Source organism: Vicia villosa, unplaced genomic scaffold (genome assembly GCF_029867415.1).
Source record: "Vicia villosa cultivar HV-30 ecotype Madison, WI unplaced genomic scaffold, Vvil1.0 ctg.002191F_1_1, whole genome shotgun sequence".
Classification (NCBI taxonomy): domain Eukaryota; kingdom Viridiplantae; phylum Streptophyta; class Magnoliopsida; order Fabales; family Fabaceae; genus Vicia; species Vicia villosa.
In genome coordinates, this window is record NW_026705863.1 from 246,476 (window position 1) to 261,627 (window position 15,152).

A 15,152-nucleotide genomic window follows, 5' to 3' on the forward strand; every position below is an offset into this window, starting at 1 on the left:
ATATATGATGAGCGTAATTACGATACAGCGTCAATGAACTCGGAATTTGAAAATCTGTTTGCTGCTCTTACAGGTTACTATTGCATCAATTAAATTCATTTTATTTTACACTTTGAAATTCAATCAATCGATTATTTTAACTCTCTTTTACCCTCACTATTATATTTCTTAGATGAGCAAAGAGGTATTTATGAAAAAATTATGCAAGCTGTGGAGTCTCTGAATCCTGCCGTTTTCTTCCTTCATGGTTATGGTGGTACCGGAAAGACATATATGTGGAGAACACTCGCAACAGCTTTAAGATCAAAACATGATATATGTTTAACTGTTGCAACTAGCGGTATAGCATCTTTGTTACTTCCAGGAGGTAGAACTGCACATTCAAAGTTCAGGATCAACACAGACTGATAAAAATGAAATAGCACAGTTTTCAGATTGGCTTTTAAGAATAGGAGAGGGCCGAATATCTGAGCCTAATGACGGCACCGCCGAAATCGACATACCACCTGATATTTTGATAACAGAATTTGATGATCCAATTGTGGCCATTATCAATACCACATACCCTGATTTCTTAAATAATTTTCAGTCCGTTGATTACCTTAAAAGTCGAGCAATACTGGCCTCTACACTAGAGATCGTTGATCAGATCAATGCCCATATACTTAACTTAATGCCAGGTTAAGCAACAAAAATATATAATTTAATGGATTATATTAATTGATTTTATGCTTTTACTAATTATGTTCAGTCAACAATGCAGGAGAAATTCGTGACTACTACAGCGCAAATTCAGTTGACAAGTCTGAGATTTATGACCCAACAGTAGTTGATATCCTCACGCCAGAATTTCTAAGTTCCCTCCGAACATCAGGTTTGCCTAACCATCACTTAAAACTAAAGGTTGGGACACCTATAATGCTCATGAGAAACATAGATCAATCTGAAGGTTTGTGTAACGGCACAAGGCTGTGCATAACAAAGATGGCAGCCCATGTACTCGAGGCTTCAATAATGGGCGGTAAAGGTTTGGAAAATTTGGTTTACATACCTCGAATGGACATGTCACCATCCCAATCACCATGACCATTCAAACTGAATAGAAGACAGTTCCCTATTATAGTTTCCTATGCTATGACAATCAACAAATCACAGGGACAGTCATTGGATAACGTCGGTTTGTACTTACCAAGAGATGTATTTACACACGGCCAGATTTATGTTGCATTGTCAAGAGTAAGAACAAAAAAGGGAATCAAAATACTGATACATGATGAAGAAAAGAAATTCAAGGGGAAAACTACAAATGTTGTGTATAAAGAGGTTTTTAACAATGTCTGAGTTTCAAACATTTATCTCAGTAATTTTGTAACAGCAGTAATATATATTACTAACAGCATTCTATGCTATACTACATTAATTTCATATATTAATAGAATCTTATGATGCGTTACTGTTAAAAAATATAACAATTAATAATATCTTCATATGTATGTTGTAATGTTTTATGGTACCTTTCTCATTTATATTATTAAGCCTCAATGTATGTATAGCAAAACATCTAAATACCAAAATCTTATATATTAATATAAAGATGGAGCTAATTCCACCGGGGAATTACAAAATATTGATAGATAGATACTTATAACAAACTTTTACATCATTTTTCAATTTTTCAACATTGTTACAAGTATCTCCTTGCTGACGGGATCCTTAATGCTGAAACCCATAGAGTCTCCATCAAGCAGGCTCCTGTCCTTGGCAAATTTGTACCAACCACGCCCTAAGAACATCTGACCCTTTTCAGTAGGATGAACTTCACATTCATACCTGAATTCCCTTTCCCAGTTGACCAAATCTACGAACCTTGCTCCATTTAGCCAGCGACTTGCCACAACATGCTCAGGAATTTCCTACATTATTAATATAAAACAACATTAGATTTTCCCATTAAGGGTCCTAAGAAAATAAGTCTAAAACGAAAAATAACTTACAAGAAGACATGACTGAGCCATCTTCCCATTCACCACATCTTTCTTCCAGATACAATATGGTAACTCAACAGGCTGCTCTGCATGGCAACTAACATCCTCACCATCAGCTTCATGGCATCTGAAACATAATACAAACAAACAACATGGCCAATAAACCAATGTGTTGTCAAACCTTTTAAATAAAACATAAAAACGTATACTTAACATAAACTGATTCAAACATACACAGAGTTATCAGAAGTGACAGCTTTCCCTACAACCATTTTGTTCACCGAGTTTTCTTCACCTGCATGCAACCATATTCAGCTTTTCAATTCAAAATGTAACAGAACAACCACTCAAATGATATGTTTACCTTAACCTCTCATTGCTTCATCAACTTTTCCTTCCATCTTTTTAGAAATTCGCAGCCTACACTATAGTTTACAGAGTAATGATGACTGCTTCAGTTTTTAGTGCTTTCAACCTTCCTACAAATTACTTATATAACACTCTAAATGGACTCTTCACATACCTGCTACTTTTCCACCGTCCAATAGAATTCAATGCAATTGTTCAATTACTCTTCTTTGCATTTACATCACTTTAAAACAGTTTTCATTTTATTTATATTCCTCATGAAAACACATTTACTGCCCATAACCCAATTGATCTTTCACCTACCAACATAATATAACACATTACAACTATTTTATAACTATTTAATATTACTATATTATTGTTTAACATATACTATTAAATTGAATTTTCAATTCTTCATAAGTCTATTGTTGTATGTTCACCATTTAGATTTAATAGGAAACCATTTACAGGTCCTGTTTCACTACTTATAGAGATCCTGTTTGACTACTTATAATAACCAACAATAATTAAATTAGGAACCCAATGGTAATCAATTTTGATAGAGATCATGTTTCACTACTTATAATAAGCAATACTTAATTTAGAAACACACTGGTAATCACTTTTGCAAATAAAACCATGGCAGAGTTTGCACAATCAATAAAACTTAATCCCAAAACTGATAATGTTCAATTAAAAACCATACATAGTACCATAATTCTTAATCTTTGTTCACATACACCATTGCCAAAATTAACAATAAAAAAACAAAACGATAATTCACATACAAACCAAACTAACAAAAAACTGTCCTATTCATCCACCACAAACATTGCCAAACCAACAACTTTATCGACGACCACCACTGCACTCCACTGTTACCATAATATCTAACACTGGCGGGTATCGAATCACAAAGTGCATTTTATCTCCTTCTTTCAATTCAGCTGCCCTTGCATAGTCAAACCACTCTCCGTACAAATATGTTTCCTTTCTCTTTGGCCTCTTCTTCACATTGCAGTCATATGGGTACCCGTTGTCCACATCATAGAGAACTATCTCTAACATTCCAGCAAGACCATATTTGTTTACTACTTCTGCAGGAATATGCTGCACTCATTGACAAACAATATCAGTTACATTACATTTGTGTATAACAACATTGTAACAACAAGTATAAACTTTACGCACTACTTACCATAACATTTGAGCAAAACTTCTTTACATCATGAACTTCACGAGTCTAGTACGCTTCTTCCAGCTCCTCCTGTATAGGACTTATTTCCCTGAAATAAACACCACATTTACACCTCAATGCCAACACAACAACCTCAGTATATCTATTACTCTAATATATTCCCTATCACTTAAAAAAAACCTTTACCTGTCACTATCAGAAGAGATCATTATGTATTCCTTCAAATCAGCGGTATCTGATAATCCCGCAGAAGATGACCCTACATGATTATCCTTTCCTTTCTCCCACCTTTCAACTTCACTTTTCTCCTTCAATTTATCTCCGCCCATGCTGTCGCATTGCATTAAAACTTCACCAGCAGCATTTCTTTCCTTCCCTTTCACACCCACTATTTTCAGTAAATCACTTCCTATCCCATCTCCATTATTCCTTCAACACAATAACATACAAACTAATCATTACACTAAGTTGTGAACACATTCTTTGGGAAACACATTCAAATTTGTGGAGGTTCAGTTTCATTTACAGACTACAAACCTGCAATATCCATTTATTTATATAACACACACCACACTTACAATCAACATAACATATTATAATATAACAAAAATTTCTATTATAAACTATAGTAAACATCACACAATACCATACATTTATCAATACCTACTATCATAACATGCAAAACCAAATAAAATCATAGGATTACCCTTTATTTTCAACAACACTGGCAGCATCTACAGATTCATTCTTTTGACCGAACTTAGAAACTTCACCAGCATCTTCAACACGATTCAATCTTTCATGGTGTTTCTTCCATTCCTCCATAACATCCTCCCTCTCATGTGACCCACTCAGTATCCTCTCAATCGTAAGCCGCTTCCATGGTGTTTGCAACTCCAACCAATCAGGTGAACTGGAATCAAAACAGCATCACGACCTTTAAATGGATGAATATCTTATAATAACCTCTGCAAACAACATAAACAGAAACACATGCACATACCTCATTCAAAGAGGATACCTTCTTTCCCGTGACACGTTGTTCTTCAAACTTACCACCGAACCCTGCGTTTCTTACAGCAACAATGCCCAACACAGACTTATGAAGACACAACGTTTCCTTTGATTGCCAACACGTTGAATACTTACGAAGTCCAACGTTTCTTTTATTTTTAATTGCAACGTTATGTAACAATAATAATAATAATAATAGGATTATTTTGTGGGCCTATTAATCCTATTAGGTCCACCAATAAAATTAGTTAATCTCCACCAAGGCTACCATCTAAGGCCCAATGAATTTTAATGTCCTATTAACTTACATATTTTAACCAACAATAAGGCCCAACATATATTTTTAACCTATTTCAAACATTTAACCTTATTATATGAACACCCCCATATCTATTAATCTTTCCTATCCTATTTAATTTCTCTAAAACCCAATGCGCAAGACCGACGGGTACCCGTGCGAACACACGGGTCAGACACTAGTTTAGCAATAAGATGTTGCTCTCATATCTTTAGGATTTTTCAATCCAAAGAAAAACAAATAGTTTTTTGTAAGCCCAACCATGTTACAACAAAAAAAGACCTTAGTGATCCATAACTACTAATGTATCTGGTGGTATTTCTTAGATAAAATGAAAAATGTTTCTATGGTCTGTGCATTGTCTATTATGATAAAAAAATAAATCACTAAGGCTTAATCAGTGAGACCATGATTTTGATGATTAATTGACTGTTGATTTACACATGTTTTAAAATCTTACATATATATATTGGCGGAACCAAATGAAGCTTAGGGGATGCAATTGCCCTCCCTCACTTTTACTTTTTTCATACATTTTATTAGGTTTATTGAACTTCGTACCCCCTCAAATATACTTATTGCACCACACCAAAATCTTTTTCTCTTTCATCTATCAATACAAATTATAAAGTGCACCATGTATTTTTCTCTCACATACCAATAGAAGCTGTAAAGTTATGCCACGTTCTCTTCTCTTAATTGAAAATGATGTAGAGTTATGCCCGTTTCTAGACTAAATTAACGTTGGGAATCTATCCCATGCCTTCAAGGGAAAAATATACATATTTAGCCACTAAGCAAACAAATATGATATAGAATACTATATATGATGTAGAATACTATATATGATATAGAATATATTGGTTTAAATATGTATATAATGTGATATAATGTTTTGTACAATATTTAAATTAATATTTAGGATTATAATAGATAAAATATATAAAATAGGTTTTTTTAAGTATATAATTTTTATTTAAATATAAATATTAACAGTAATTTAAATTATATAGAATATATATATATATATATATATATAATTTTACTCATAATATTTAATATTTATTTTAAATTTTATACTATAGGTCTGTAAGATCAACGGATTTATAAAAGTTGAAGTAATTAATATAATTATTTTGTGTACACTAATACACAAGATACATTATTTTTACTATATTCTATACTCTGTACATTTTACTAGTTTTTCTCTCATTTTTTTAGTTACGCTGAAAATAAATATGATTATTTGTTTTAAAATAATAAATATTGATTATTATTAATTCTCAAATAAACTCAATTAATATAATAAATATTTAAATTTTAAATTATTTTTCTTTAATTACAAAAAAAAATATTATTAATAATTTAATAAAATTTATCCACGGCAAACAAAAGACTATAATTTGTATTTTTTTTTAAATTGTATGTAGAATTTTGTTTCAAAGCTTAATGTAAGACATTTAATGTGGATATATCATGTGTTAATGGAAGGCTTTGATCATTAATCAAACACGATTTGCATCAGGTCGGTGAATAAAACAAGCAAAAATTATCATGAGGCTGGCATGATAATTTTTTTGTAAGTCATTTTTTTGTGTAACATATTTATGTTACTGATTTATTCACGATTTTATTTATATACTCACGTTGAATTGCCTCAAATATTAATTAATTCAAAAATTAAATTTGCTTAACATTTTATAAAAAAAAAACTTTAACATAAAAATAATACTTTAGTTTCCTTCGAGCATAAGTCATTTTTCATGCGTACTTTATTTATGTAAGTCATTTTTTTGTGTAACATATTTATGTAACTGATTTATTCACGATTTTATTTATATACTCACGTTGAATTGCCTCACATATTAATTAATTCAAAAATGAAATTTGCTTAACATTTTATAAAAAAAAAAAAATTTAACATAAAAATAATACTTTAGTTTCCTTCAAGCATAAGTCATTTTTCATGCGTACTTTATTTATGTAAGTCATTTTTTTGTGTAACATATTTATGTAACTGATTTATTCACGATTTTATTTATATACTCACGTTGAATTTCCTCACATATTAATTAATTCAAAAATGAAATTTGCTTAACATTTTATAAAAAAAAACTTTAACATCAAAATAATACTTTAGTTTCCTTCAAGCATAAGTTCTGTCTCGAATCGCCTCTATAAATTTTACCCATTTTTAGAACTAAATTCATCAAAATTTCTCTTCAAGAGCCTTTTGCAATAACTAAAAAAATGGCAATAATTTCTAACAAAATCATCTCATTCACAATACTACTTTTCATAACCATCAGCACAACTAATGGTCAAGCTCAACCAAATCAATCAACCTTGGTGTTCTACCTACAAGATGCCGGAAAAGGACCTAAGGCAACCGTTTCACCGGTTATAGGCATCAATGGCAAGGTTTGGTCCTATAACTCATTTGGAACAATATTTGTTGTTGATGATCCTGTTACAATAAGTCCTAGCTCATATTCAACTCAAATTGGACGGGCTCAAGGTACAATTACGGTAACTGCTCAAGATGGTGCAAATGTGAACATAGTTTTGTCACTTGTGTTCAACAATGCGCAATACGCTGGTAGCACTTTAGAAATTCAAGGTACAAGTCGACAGCGTGATAACTTAAGAGAGCTTGGTGTTGTTTCTGGAACTGGAAGGTTTCGATTTGCAAGGGGATTTGCTGTGTTTGAAACTATATCTTATGATCCTACCTATAGTCAATCTGTTATTAGGTTGACTGTAACCTTGGCAATACCTTGAAAATATATGTATAATTATATGGTTAATGCTTGTTAAAATTGAACATCATATCATATGGATTTATGATGATACAAGCTTCATATATGTAACAATAAAATAAAATCAAAGAGCATTGAACCTTTATCTTATTAGTACTATTTTTTATTCCATGTCCAACTTGGATCGTTTATAATAGAGACTAGTTAAAAATATTTAATGTCTTGTAGTTTTAAAATTCTAAATGTCACACTTTTAAACCCGCCATAAACGAATCCCGATGTGTTTAGTGCTTCTAAGTGTGAAATGAGTTGGTTTATTTGGTAATTCACATCATTGTTGAAGGTTTTTAGTGCTCTAATGCTGATGTTTTCTATAATTTTGGTTCATGACTGGACTCTAAGAATTAGAAAATACCTTTTTTATTTCAATATCATCACTTTTCACCAATACAAATTCTTTGTTGAATCTTTATGTACGTTCTCAACGTCTCGTCCCCGTCTTATCTAATAGGCCCTAGGTTTTCCACAGATTTTGGTTGCCTTCAAGAATTCATAAATTGTGTATAAAAACGCCTCATGACAACCATCATATCCATCAAATGTCAAAGTTGTATAAGTTTTTAGTCTCTCTTTTTACTGTAATGGTCATGGAGAAAGAATGCCACAACCACTACAACAACCTCATCTCGTACCAATTGAGCAATAATATGGATCAACATGCTTTGATAGCATGGGTCCAAATTTGAGACTATGTTTTTCATATATTTGGGATGTTACTAATGCATACCACAAATGTATGCTTTTTATTAATTAATCAATGAACATGTTGTAGTTGAAAATGCAGGAACCATAAACTCCACATGAGCCAATTCCTACTCAGGAGGACTTCATCATCTACTTCAATGGACTAAAAATTGGCCATTTTACTTTGAGTTTGGAAGTGGTGATGCTAGTGGTAATAGGCTTACAAATTGCTTTAAAGATATTTGTCTGCAGATGGTTCAGTTAATGGTCTGAGAAGCTAAATGCATTGGAATTAAAAAATTTAGGTTAATGACAAAGGTCAAGAACAAACTACATGAAAAAATATTTTAGTGTTTTAAATGCTTTTTTCGTGATTAATGTTTTGATTAGTTGTGAAATATATCATGACTATGAACTAGTAGCTTACAAAAATGTTAAGTTTTACTACTTTCTAGTGAAAACATGTTAACGTAAGTCAAAAATCATAAGCCAAACAAAGTGAGGTGTGTTCAACATCTTATTTTACATAAATAATGAGAGTGGACACGCATGTTAACTATGAAATTTTTTCACCATTCTTGCTATTATTTTATATATTTGAAGGCATTGTTTGATTTTTAGTGAAAGACTACTTGACCAAAAATAATACCTTATTAGGGTGTGATCCTTTGATAATCCAATTGAGCTTAAATTGATTTTTTTTTCTTTCAAATGTTACCACCCTTCGCCAATTTTAAAAGAAAAACAATGTTCACCACTTTGTCTTACGAATAGAAGAGCGCATACAAATGTAAGGGTATTTAAAAACAAAGTTAGGGAGAAAAGAAAATGTTAGAAAAATTAAATTCAAGTAGTAATGGTGAAAAGATAAGAAAATAATATGTTTTGACAAAACAAAAAGGAAGAAGAAATCAAATGTTAAAACATACAAACTAAAAAAATCAGCAACAGAAAAATAAAATTTATAAAGAGTGGAATCAAAGAAAGAGACTTTTCGAAAAATAAATATTTAGCAATAAGATGTTGCTCTCATATCTTTAGGATTTTTCAATCCAAAGAAAAACAAATATTTTTTTATAAGCCCAACCATGTTACAACAAAAAAAGATCTTAGTGATCCATAACTACTAATGTATCTGGTGGTATTTCTTAGATAAAATGAAAAATGTTTCTATGGTTTGTGCATTGTCTATTATGATAAAAAAACAAATCACCGAGGCTTACTCAGTGAGACCATGATTTTGATGATTAATTGACTGTTGATTTACACATGTTTTAAAATCTTACTTTAGTCAAGGAAGTAGTTTATTTTCATGCTATGATTTGTTAATATTTATGATGTTGAGCATGAACTTGCATTAGAAAGAATAACATGTCATAAAGCAAATACTTTTCACAAAGTTCTTGATGTAGTCATTGAACCTATCATGAAACGTGCATTTCAAAACTGGTTGATGGATTTTGTTTGAGAAAAAACAAAAAGATAAGTTGGGGAGAGTTGATAAGTTCGAAAATTAATAAAATATGTAGGCACTTATTAACTTATTTTAGAGGCAACCAATATAAAAACTTATTAACTTATTTTAGAGGCAACCAATATAAAAACTTATTAACTTATTTTAGAGGCAACCAATATAAAAGCCATCGATTTATAAATGAAGAGTCAAAACATACATGTTTGAGCTTTTTAACTATGCATTAACCAAAAATTGGTGAAAATGGACTGAAAAACCAACAAGCAACACAAAGACCAAGCTAAGACCCTTTCCTACAAGCAGGGTCTGTGAAGCCAATATCATACGCTCGCCTAGCAAGAACATGTGGTTTATAACTTTGTTGGTAAGTTACTTCATGGTGAAGGAAGGGTTTATGCGCTAGTTGAATACGTGTGGTGCACCTAGAAAGACATAGTGGCTAGGGAAAGTTATAAGTTAATTGAGATATCTTAACAAGGAAGAAAGTAGGTGTGTTATGCGAATATGGAGAGAGCTTCTAGCGAGTCTACCTTTTCCTAGCCTATAAATAAGGGTGTCATTTTTCAGTTCAAAGGGATTTTTAGTGGATTCAAGGTAGTACATAAAAGAAAGTAGGTTCACGTTAAATATCAATAGTATAGAATAAGAATAGGAAGACTAAATATGGAAAAGCTACTCTAGAAATCGCTATAGATGTTCTTCACATTCTTTATTCTAGGGTTTAGTTGTAAAGATACGAAGAGTAAGCGTAATTTATCATCTTTTGTTGGGGTTAGGTGTAGTCATCAGTATACTCATGTATTAATCATAGTATTGACAGTTTATGTAATTCTACTTAAGTTTTACTATTGATGATTCTTCATTCTTAATTCTTGATTTGGATTAGCTACCTAAAACATGTTCTCATGGTATGACTTCCCATTCGAGAGGTGCTGGTCATTACTAAATTCAAGTCTTTATATGTTGGATGTTAATTTTTAGAGATAGAATTAAGTTTTATATCCGTACAAATAACGATAATGATGAAAGAGTGCATTGAAATATGCATTCACTATTGAACTTTAATGTTATTGTATTGAGTAATAGGGCGAAATATTATCTTTTAGGTGATACAAGTGGTCTCACATTGTTGTCTCAGAATGAGTTGGGATGAGAGCAACATGCGAGAGTATTAGTAAATGAGTAGAGGAGCATATTACCGATCAATAGTTATACACAAGGATAAGATGATGAAATCTAACCCCAACAAGTTTTCCCACTTTTAACACAAAAATCTCAATTTATTTTCTGTCATCTCTTTTTGATAAACAAGCAGCTCTAAACAACCTTTATACTGTATGGTGATTCATACATCTCTTTCTCTTCATGGGCCTTGATTCTTAGAATTACAGAAACCCTAGGTTTCTTAACTTCCCTCGTCGATCTACGAGAAGATGCAAGAAGTTACTTCAGATTATTCATTAAAGCATAATGTCAATCTAGAAGTGATTAGAGTACCAGCGTTGAATATGAAAAGCAAGATGAGTTTCTATTTCTTTGATAGATTTTGATAATGTTTTCTTAATGATTACATTTATGATCAATTTTATTTTAAGTGTTAAATAGAGATAAATATAATTTTATCCTTTTCTTTTATTATTTTTTCTATTGAAGCAATCAATGAGATTTGCATGATAGGATTCAATGTGAAGCTCTATCAATTTTTTAAGAAGTATGCTCAGTTCACTTAGAGTGTGTTTGGATGAGATAATTGACTTTTTTAAGAAATTCAAAACTCTAAGCAATTCGAATGATTCAATTGAAATTTATTCAATTTTAATTTTTTTGTTTGGGTGAAATATTAAATCAATTCGTTGTTAAATTTTTGGCGTCATTTTCATAAATTTTAAAACTTTTGGACCAAAATTAAAATATGAAAAATAAGGACCAATTTGCAATTTTTAAAAATTTTGGGGATAAATTTGTCATAAAATATAAGAACCATTTTACAAAATTTAAAAAATAAATAATAAACAATTTAACATTCAAATTATGGAGCAATATTAAATTCTTTACTATTTGGTGTAATTTGGAATTCTTTAAATTTGACTTGAAAGAAATATTTCATAAATTTCAATCATTTTAACAATTCTCCATATTTTTTATCTAAAAAATAGATTTTGATCAAGTCATTTTAAATTCCCTCAAAAAATTACTTTCTCTCTTTAAAATGCTTCATCCAAACTAATTTTGAAGTGAGGTATTCATGTTTAAATTGTTGTCAGTTAAGCTTTGACACAAGGCTCTTCCTGCACAAACTAATCTTATTCACTATAGATTGATCCAATTTTTCTTCTATTGTAGGATAGTTAGATAATTAGTTTCCTTGAACGTCGGTGGATTGAATCTAGTGAGCATATTTGCAGGCAATAATTCTTAGAGGATAAACATCTTAGTTGACCTTAGTAACATTCTATGACCTGTTCTAGTAATTTTACCAGTAAAATCTCACGTGTTTGGAGAGAGAAAGTCTTACTTCTCTATAAACTTATCGTGTTTCACTCCACCTTTCCCTTTTCCAATTTAGGGTGATGGCGGCATTTTTTCTTCTTTTTCCAGTCCTCTTTGTCTCTCCGATCTCCCAACTTCTGTAGGTGTTTTCTCTTCTCCAATAGAAGAGTGTCATATTCTTTTACCGATTGTGTGTGTTATCCATGGATAAGTGGAAGAACTTACCCATATCCAAGGAAGAGGAAGAGGGTGTTACGACGGCGGTGAATGAAGTAAGCGGGGAAGAAATATTCCAAGGAACGCTTGCTGGCAAGCTATGGATAGACAACCATTTCAACTCACGAGCGTTCACGAGTACAATGATAGGGGCGTGGAAATTGAAGAACCCGGTGGAAACTCAATAGTTGAATAAAAATCTCTTTCTGTTCAGATTTAGGACTAAAAGAGACATGGAAAATGTGCTTCGAAATGGATCGTGGAGTTTTGATAAAAACCTTCTTGTTTTATCTCGAGTCTCGGGAGAAGAATAGCCTTTAGATCTTAATATGCACTTTGGAGTTTTCTAGGTCAGAGTATATGAACTCCCGCTTATGCTCAGATCAAAGACTATGGCGAAGAAGTTGGGGGGAATCCTTGGTAAATTTGAGGAGATGGATCAGAAGGAAGCCCATAGAAACGAGCGTTTCCTAATACTGAAGGTTACTATAGATCTCAAACAACCTCTTAAACGAGGTACAATTGTTTGTTTTAAAGACAAAATCCTCAGAGTTTTTTTCAAATACAAGTGTCTTCCAACTTTCTGTTTCGTGTGTGGACGGATTGGTCATCAGCTCAAGGATTGTGATGCGTTGGGAGACTTAAGGGTAGAAGGATTTGAAGATTTGGACGAACAAGATCTATCTTTTGGTTTATGGCTTCGTGCATCTCCTCTACAGAAGCTTGCGGAAGAACAGAAAAGAAAAGATTCTAGATCAAGCTCTTGCAGTAAGAGCCTTTTGAATATGTCAACAAGCTACAATAGATGCAAGAACAAAGACAAATGGAAGGAATGGGAAGAAGCGGAAGTAGAGCAACAATGAAACATTATCTGTAGCATTGAGGAAGTGAACCTAGATTCGGATGTTAGAGTTTAAAAGAAAATCATGTTGGAAATCAAAGCTATTTCCGAATCCTTAGGGGCGGTTGCCATTTCCAACATGGGACAAGAAAGAGCGTCCAATCTCAAAGGGCTGAACAACAAAAATAAGAGGTGGACAAGGAGGAAGGGGGCCAGGAAAGGGGAATCAAATCAATTGAAAATTGTGGAGGTGGATATTGGGATGCTTCAGTTGGTAGAAGTATTGGTGACTAAAGGGACCATTGAGGAGTTAGGAGTTAGTGAAAAGAAAAGGATGCAATCCAAAGTAGAGGATGCTGTAACTCGGTGAACTGACTTTTATTTTTAATATGCAACAATGTTGCGGTGAGCATGAGTCGCCACCGACTTTTATTTTGTCCAATGTTAGGAAGGGCAAAAAGTACAGAAAAAGACCCTTTTGAAAGAAAGCGGGCTCGGGGGGTAAGTTATGAAAAGGGAAGGTGCAAGCACCCTTTTCATCCGTAGTTATCTACGGGCTCTTAATTTACTTAGCTCATGTTTGTTTTGTTTGTTTTGAATTGAAAAGGGACATAAGGACTTTAGCGTAAATGCGTAGCCTTAGTCTTTGAAAAAGTGTTGAAAAGATGTTTTTTAATAGAGCTAGGCATATTAAGAGCACTACCCTAGATTGGTCTTTTTCTATGCTTTTTACGATTCCCAGGATTATCCATACTATATAGAAGTAGGAAATCCTTGTTATATTGGACGTGCGGGTCATCGAAGGGTCATCGTATGGTCGTTGAAGGCAACAGGGTAGAGGTACCATTAGCAAATTCGAAGGGACAATCATCTCTTTTTCGTAGGCAACAGTTCAAGGGACTAGATCATGTATTCGTAGGCAACAGTTCGAGGGACATCGAGGGACCATGATCTTTGATGATTTTTGAATCGAGGGACGTTTGCTATTGGTACCTCTATTATTCGAGGGACACAACCATTTATTCGTAAGGCAACCAAGAGGGGCATACCCTAGAGGTGAGTGAGTGCGATATATATAAGAGTGTGTTGTTTTCAGTTATTTAATCATGAGTTAGTGAGCTATGTTCAGTTGTTATCTTTTCATACAATCCTATTAGCATACATCTAAGCAGTTATAAGGTGCAGAAAGTAAAAGCAAAAAATTAACCTAAGCTATTACATGGCTTCGGAGAGGGGAGTACATAATCCAAATGGGGGATGTGCGGAAAGAATAAATCCTAAGAGCTATTACAACCTGTGAACAATTAAAATAAAAAAAACTGCGAGAAAATAGAAAGCTACGCTATTACAATTGATAGTGCGACCTATACAATTTTCTAAAAAATAAAAATAGCGGAAAAAATAATCGTTAAAAGAAGAAAGTTTTGATGTTAGTATTTTTTTTAGAAGAAATGTTAGTAGTGATTAAATCTAATCCTAAATAAGTGAAATTAAGTTGATTAAAAAACCTAAATCTTAAACTCTAATTAATTAAATTAATTCTAAGGTCTAAAAGTATGCCTAAGTTAAGTTTAATTTAAAAAACTAATGTCTAATTTTTTATGTTTTTTATTGTTATTATTTTTGTTAAAGAAAGCAAGGTTATTAGGAAAAATAAAAGAGAAATTCGCTGGATCTTTGAAGGAAGGCCCATAATCATTTGAATCAGTCTTGGGAGAGGCGTAGGCGTTGTACGATATGGTGCAGGTAGTGATTCGCTGGGCCTCAAGCCCAAACCATAAG

At 32.4% G+C, this 15,152-nt stretch overlaps 2 protein-coding genes across 2 annotated transcripts; both read left to right on the plus strand.

Moving 5' to 3' along the window:
* The first annotated feature begins 33 nt into the window (after positions 1 to 33).
* On the plus strand, positions 34 to 1,341 carry LOC131638161 (uncharacterized). Its single transcript, XM_058908710.1, has 5 exons — positions 34 to 73; positions 173 to 367; positions 453 to 680; positions 752 to 1,041; positions 1,156 to 1,341. Exons 1-5 carry the CDS (start codon positions 34 to 36, stop codon positions 1,339 to 1,341), a joined length of 939 nt encoding a protein of 312 aa, XP_058764693.1.
* A 5,694-nt stretch (positions 1,342 to 7,035) lies between these two features.
* On the plus strand, positions 7,036 to 7,755 carry LOC131638155 (pterocarpan synthase 1-like). The gene has a single exon (XM_058908703.1). The coding sequence runs from the start codon at positions 7,097 to 7,099 to the stop codon at positions 7,625 to 7,627; it is 531 nt and encodes a 176-aa protein (XP_058764686.1). The 5' UTR covers positions 7,036 to 7,096; the 3' UTR covers positions 7,628 to 7,755.
* The last annotated feature ends 7,397 nt before the right edge of the window (positions 7,756 to 15,152 follow it).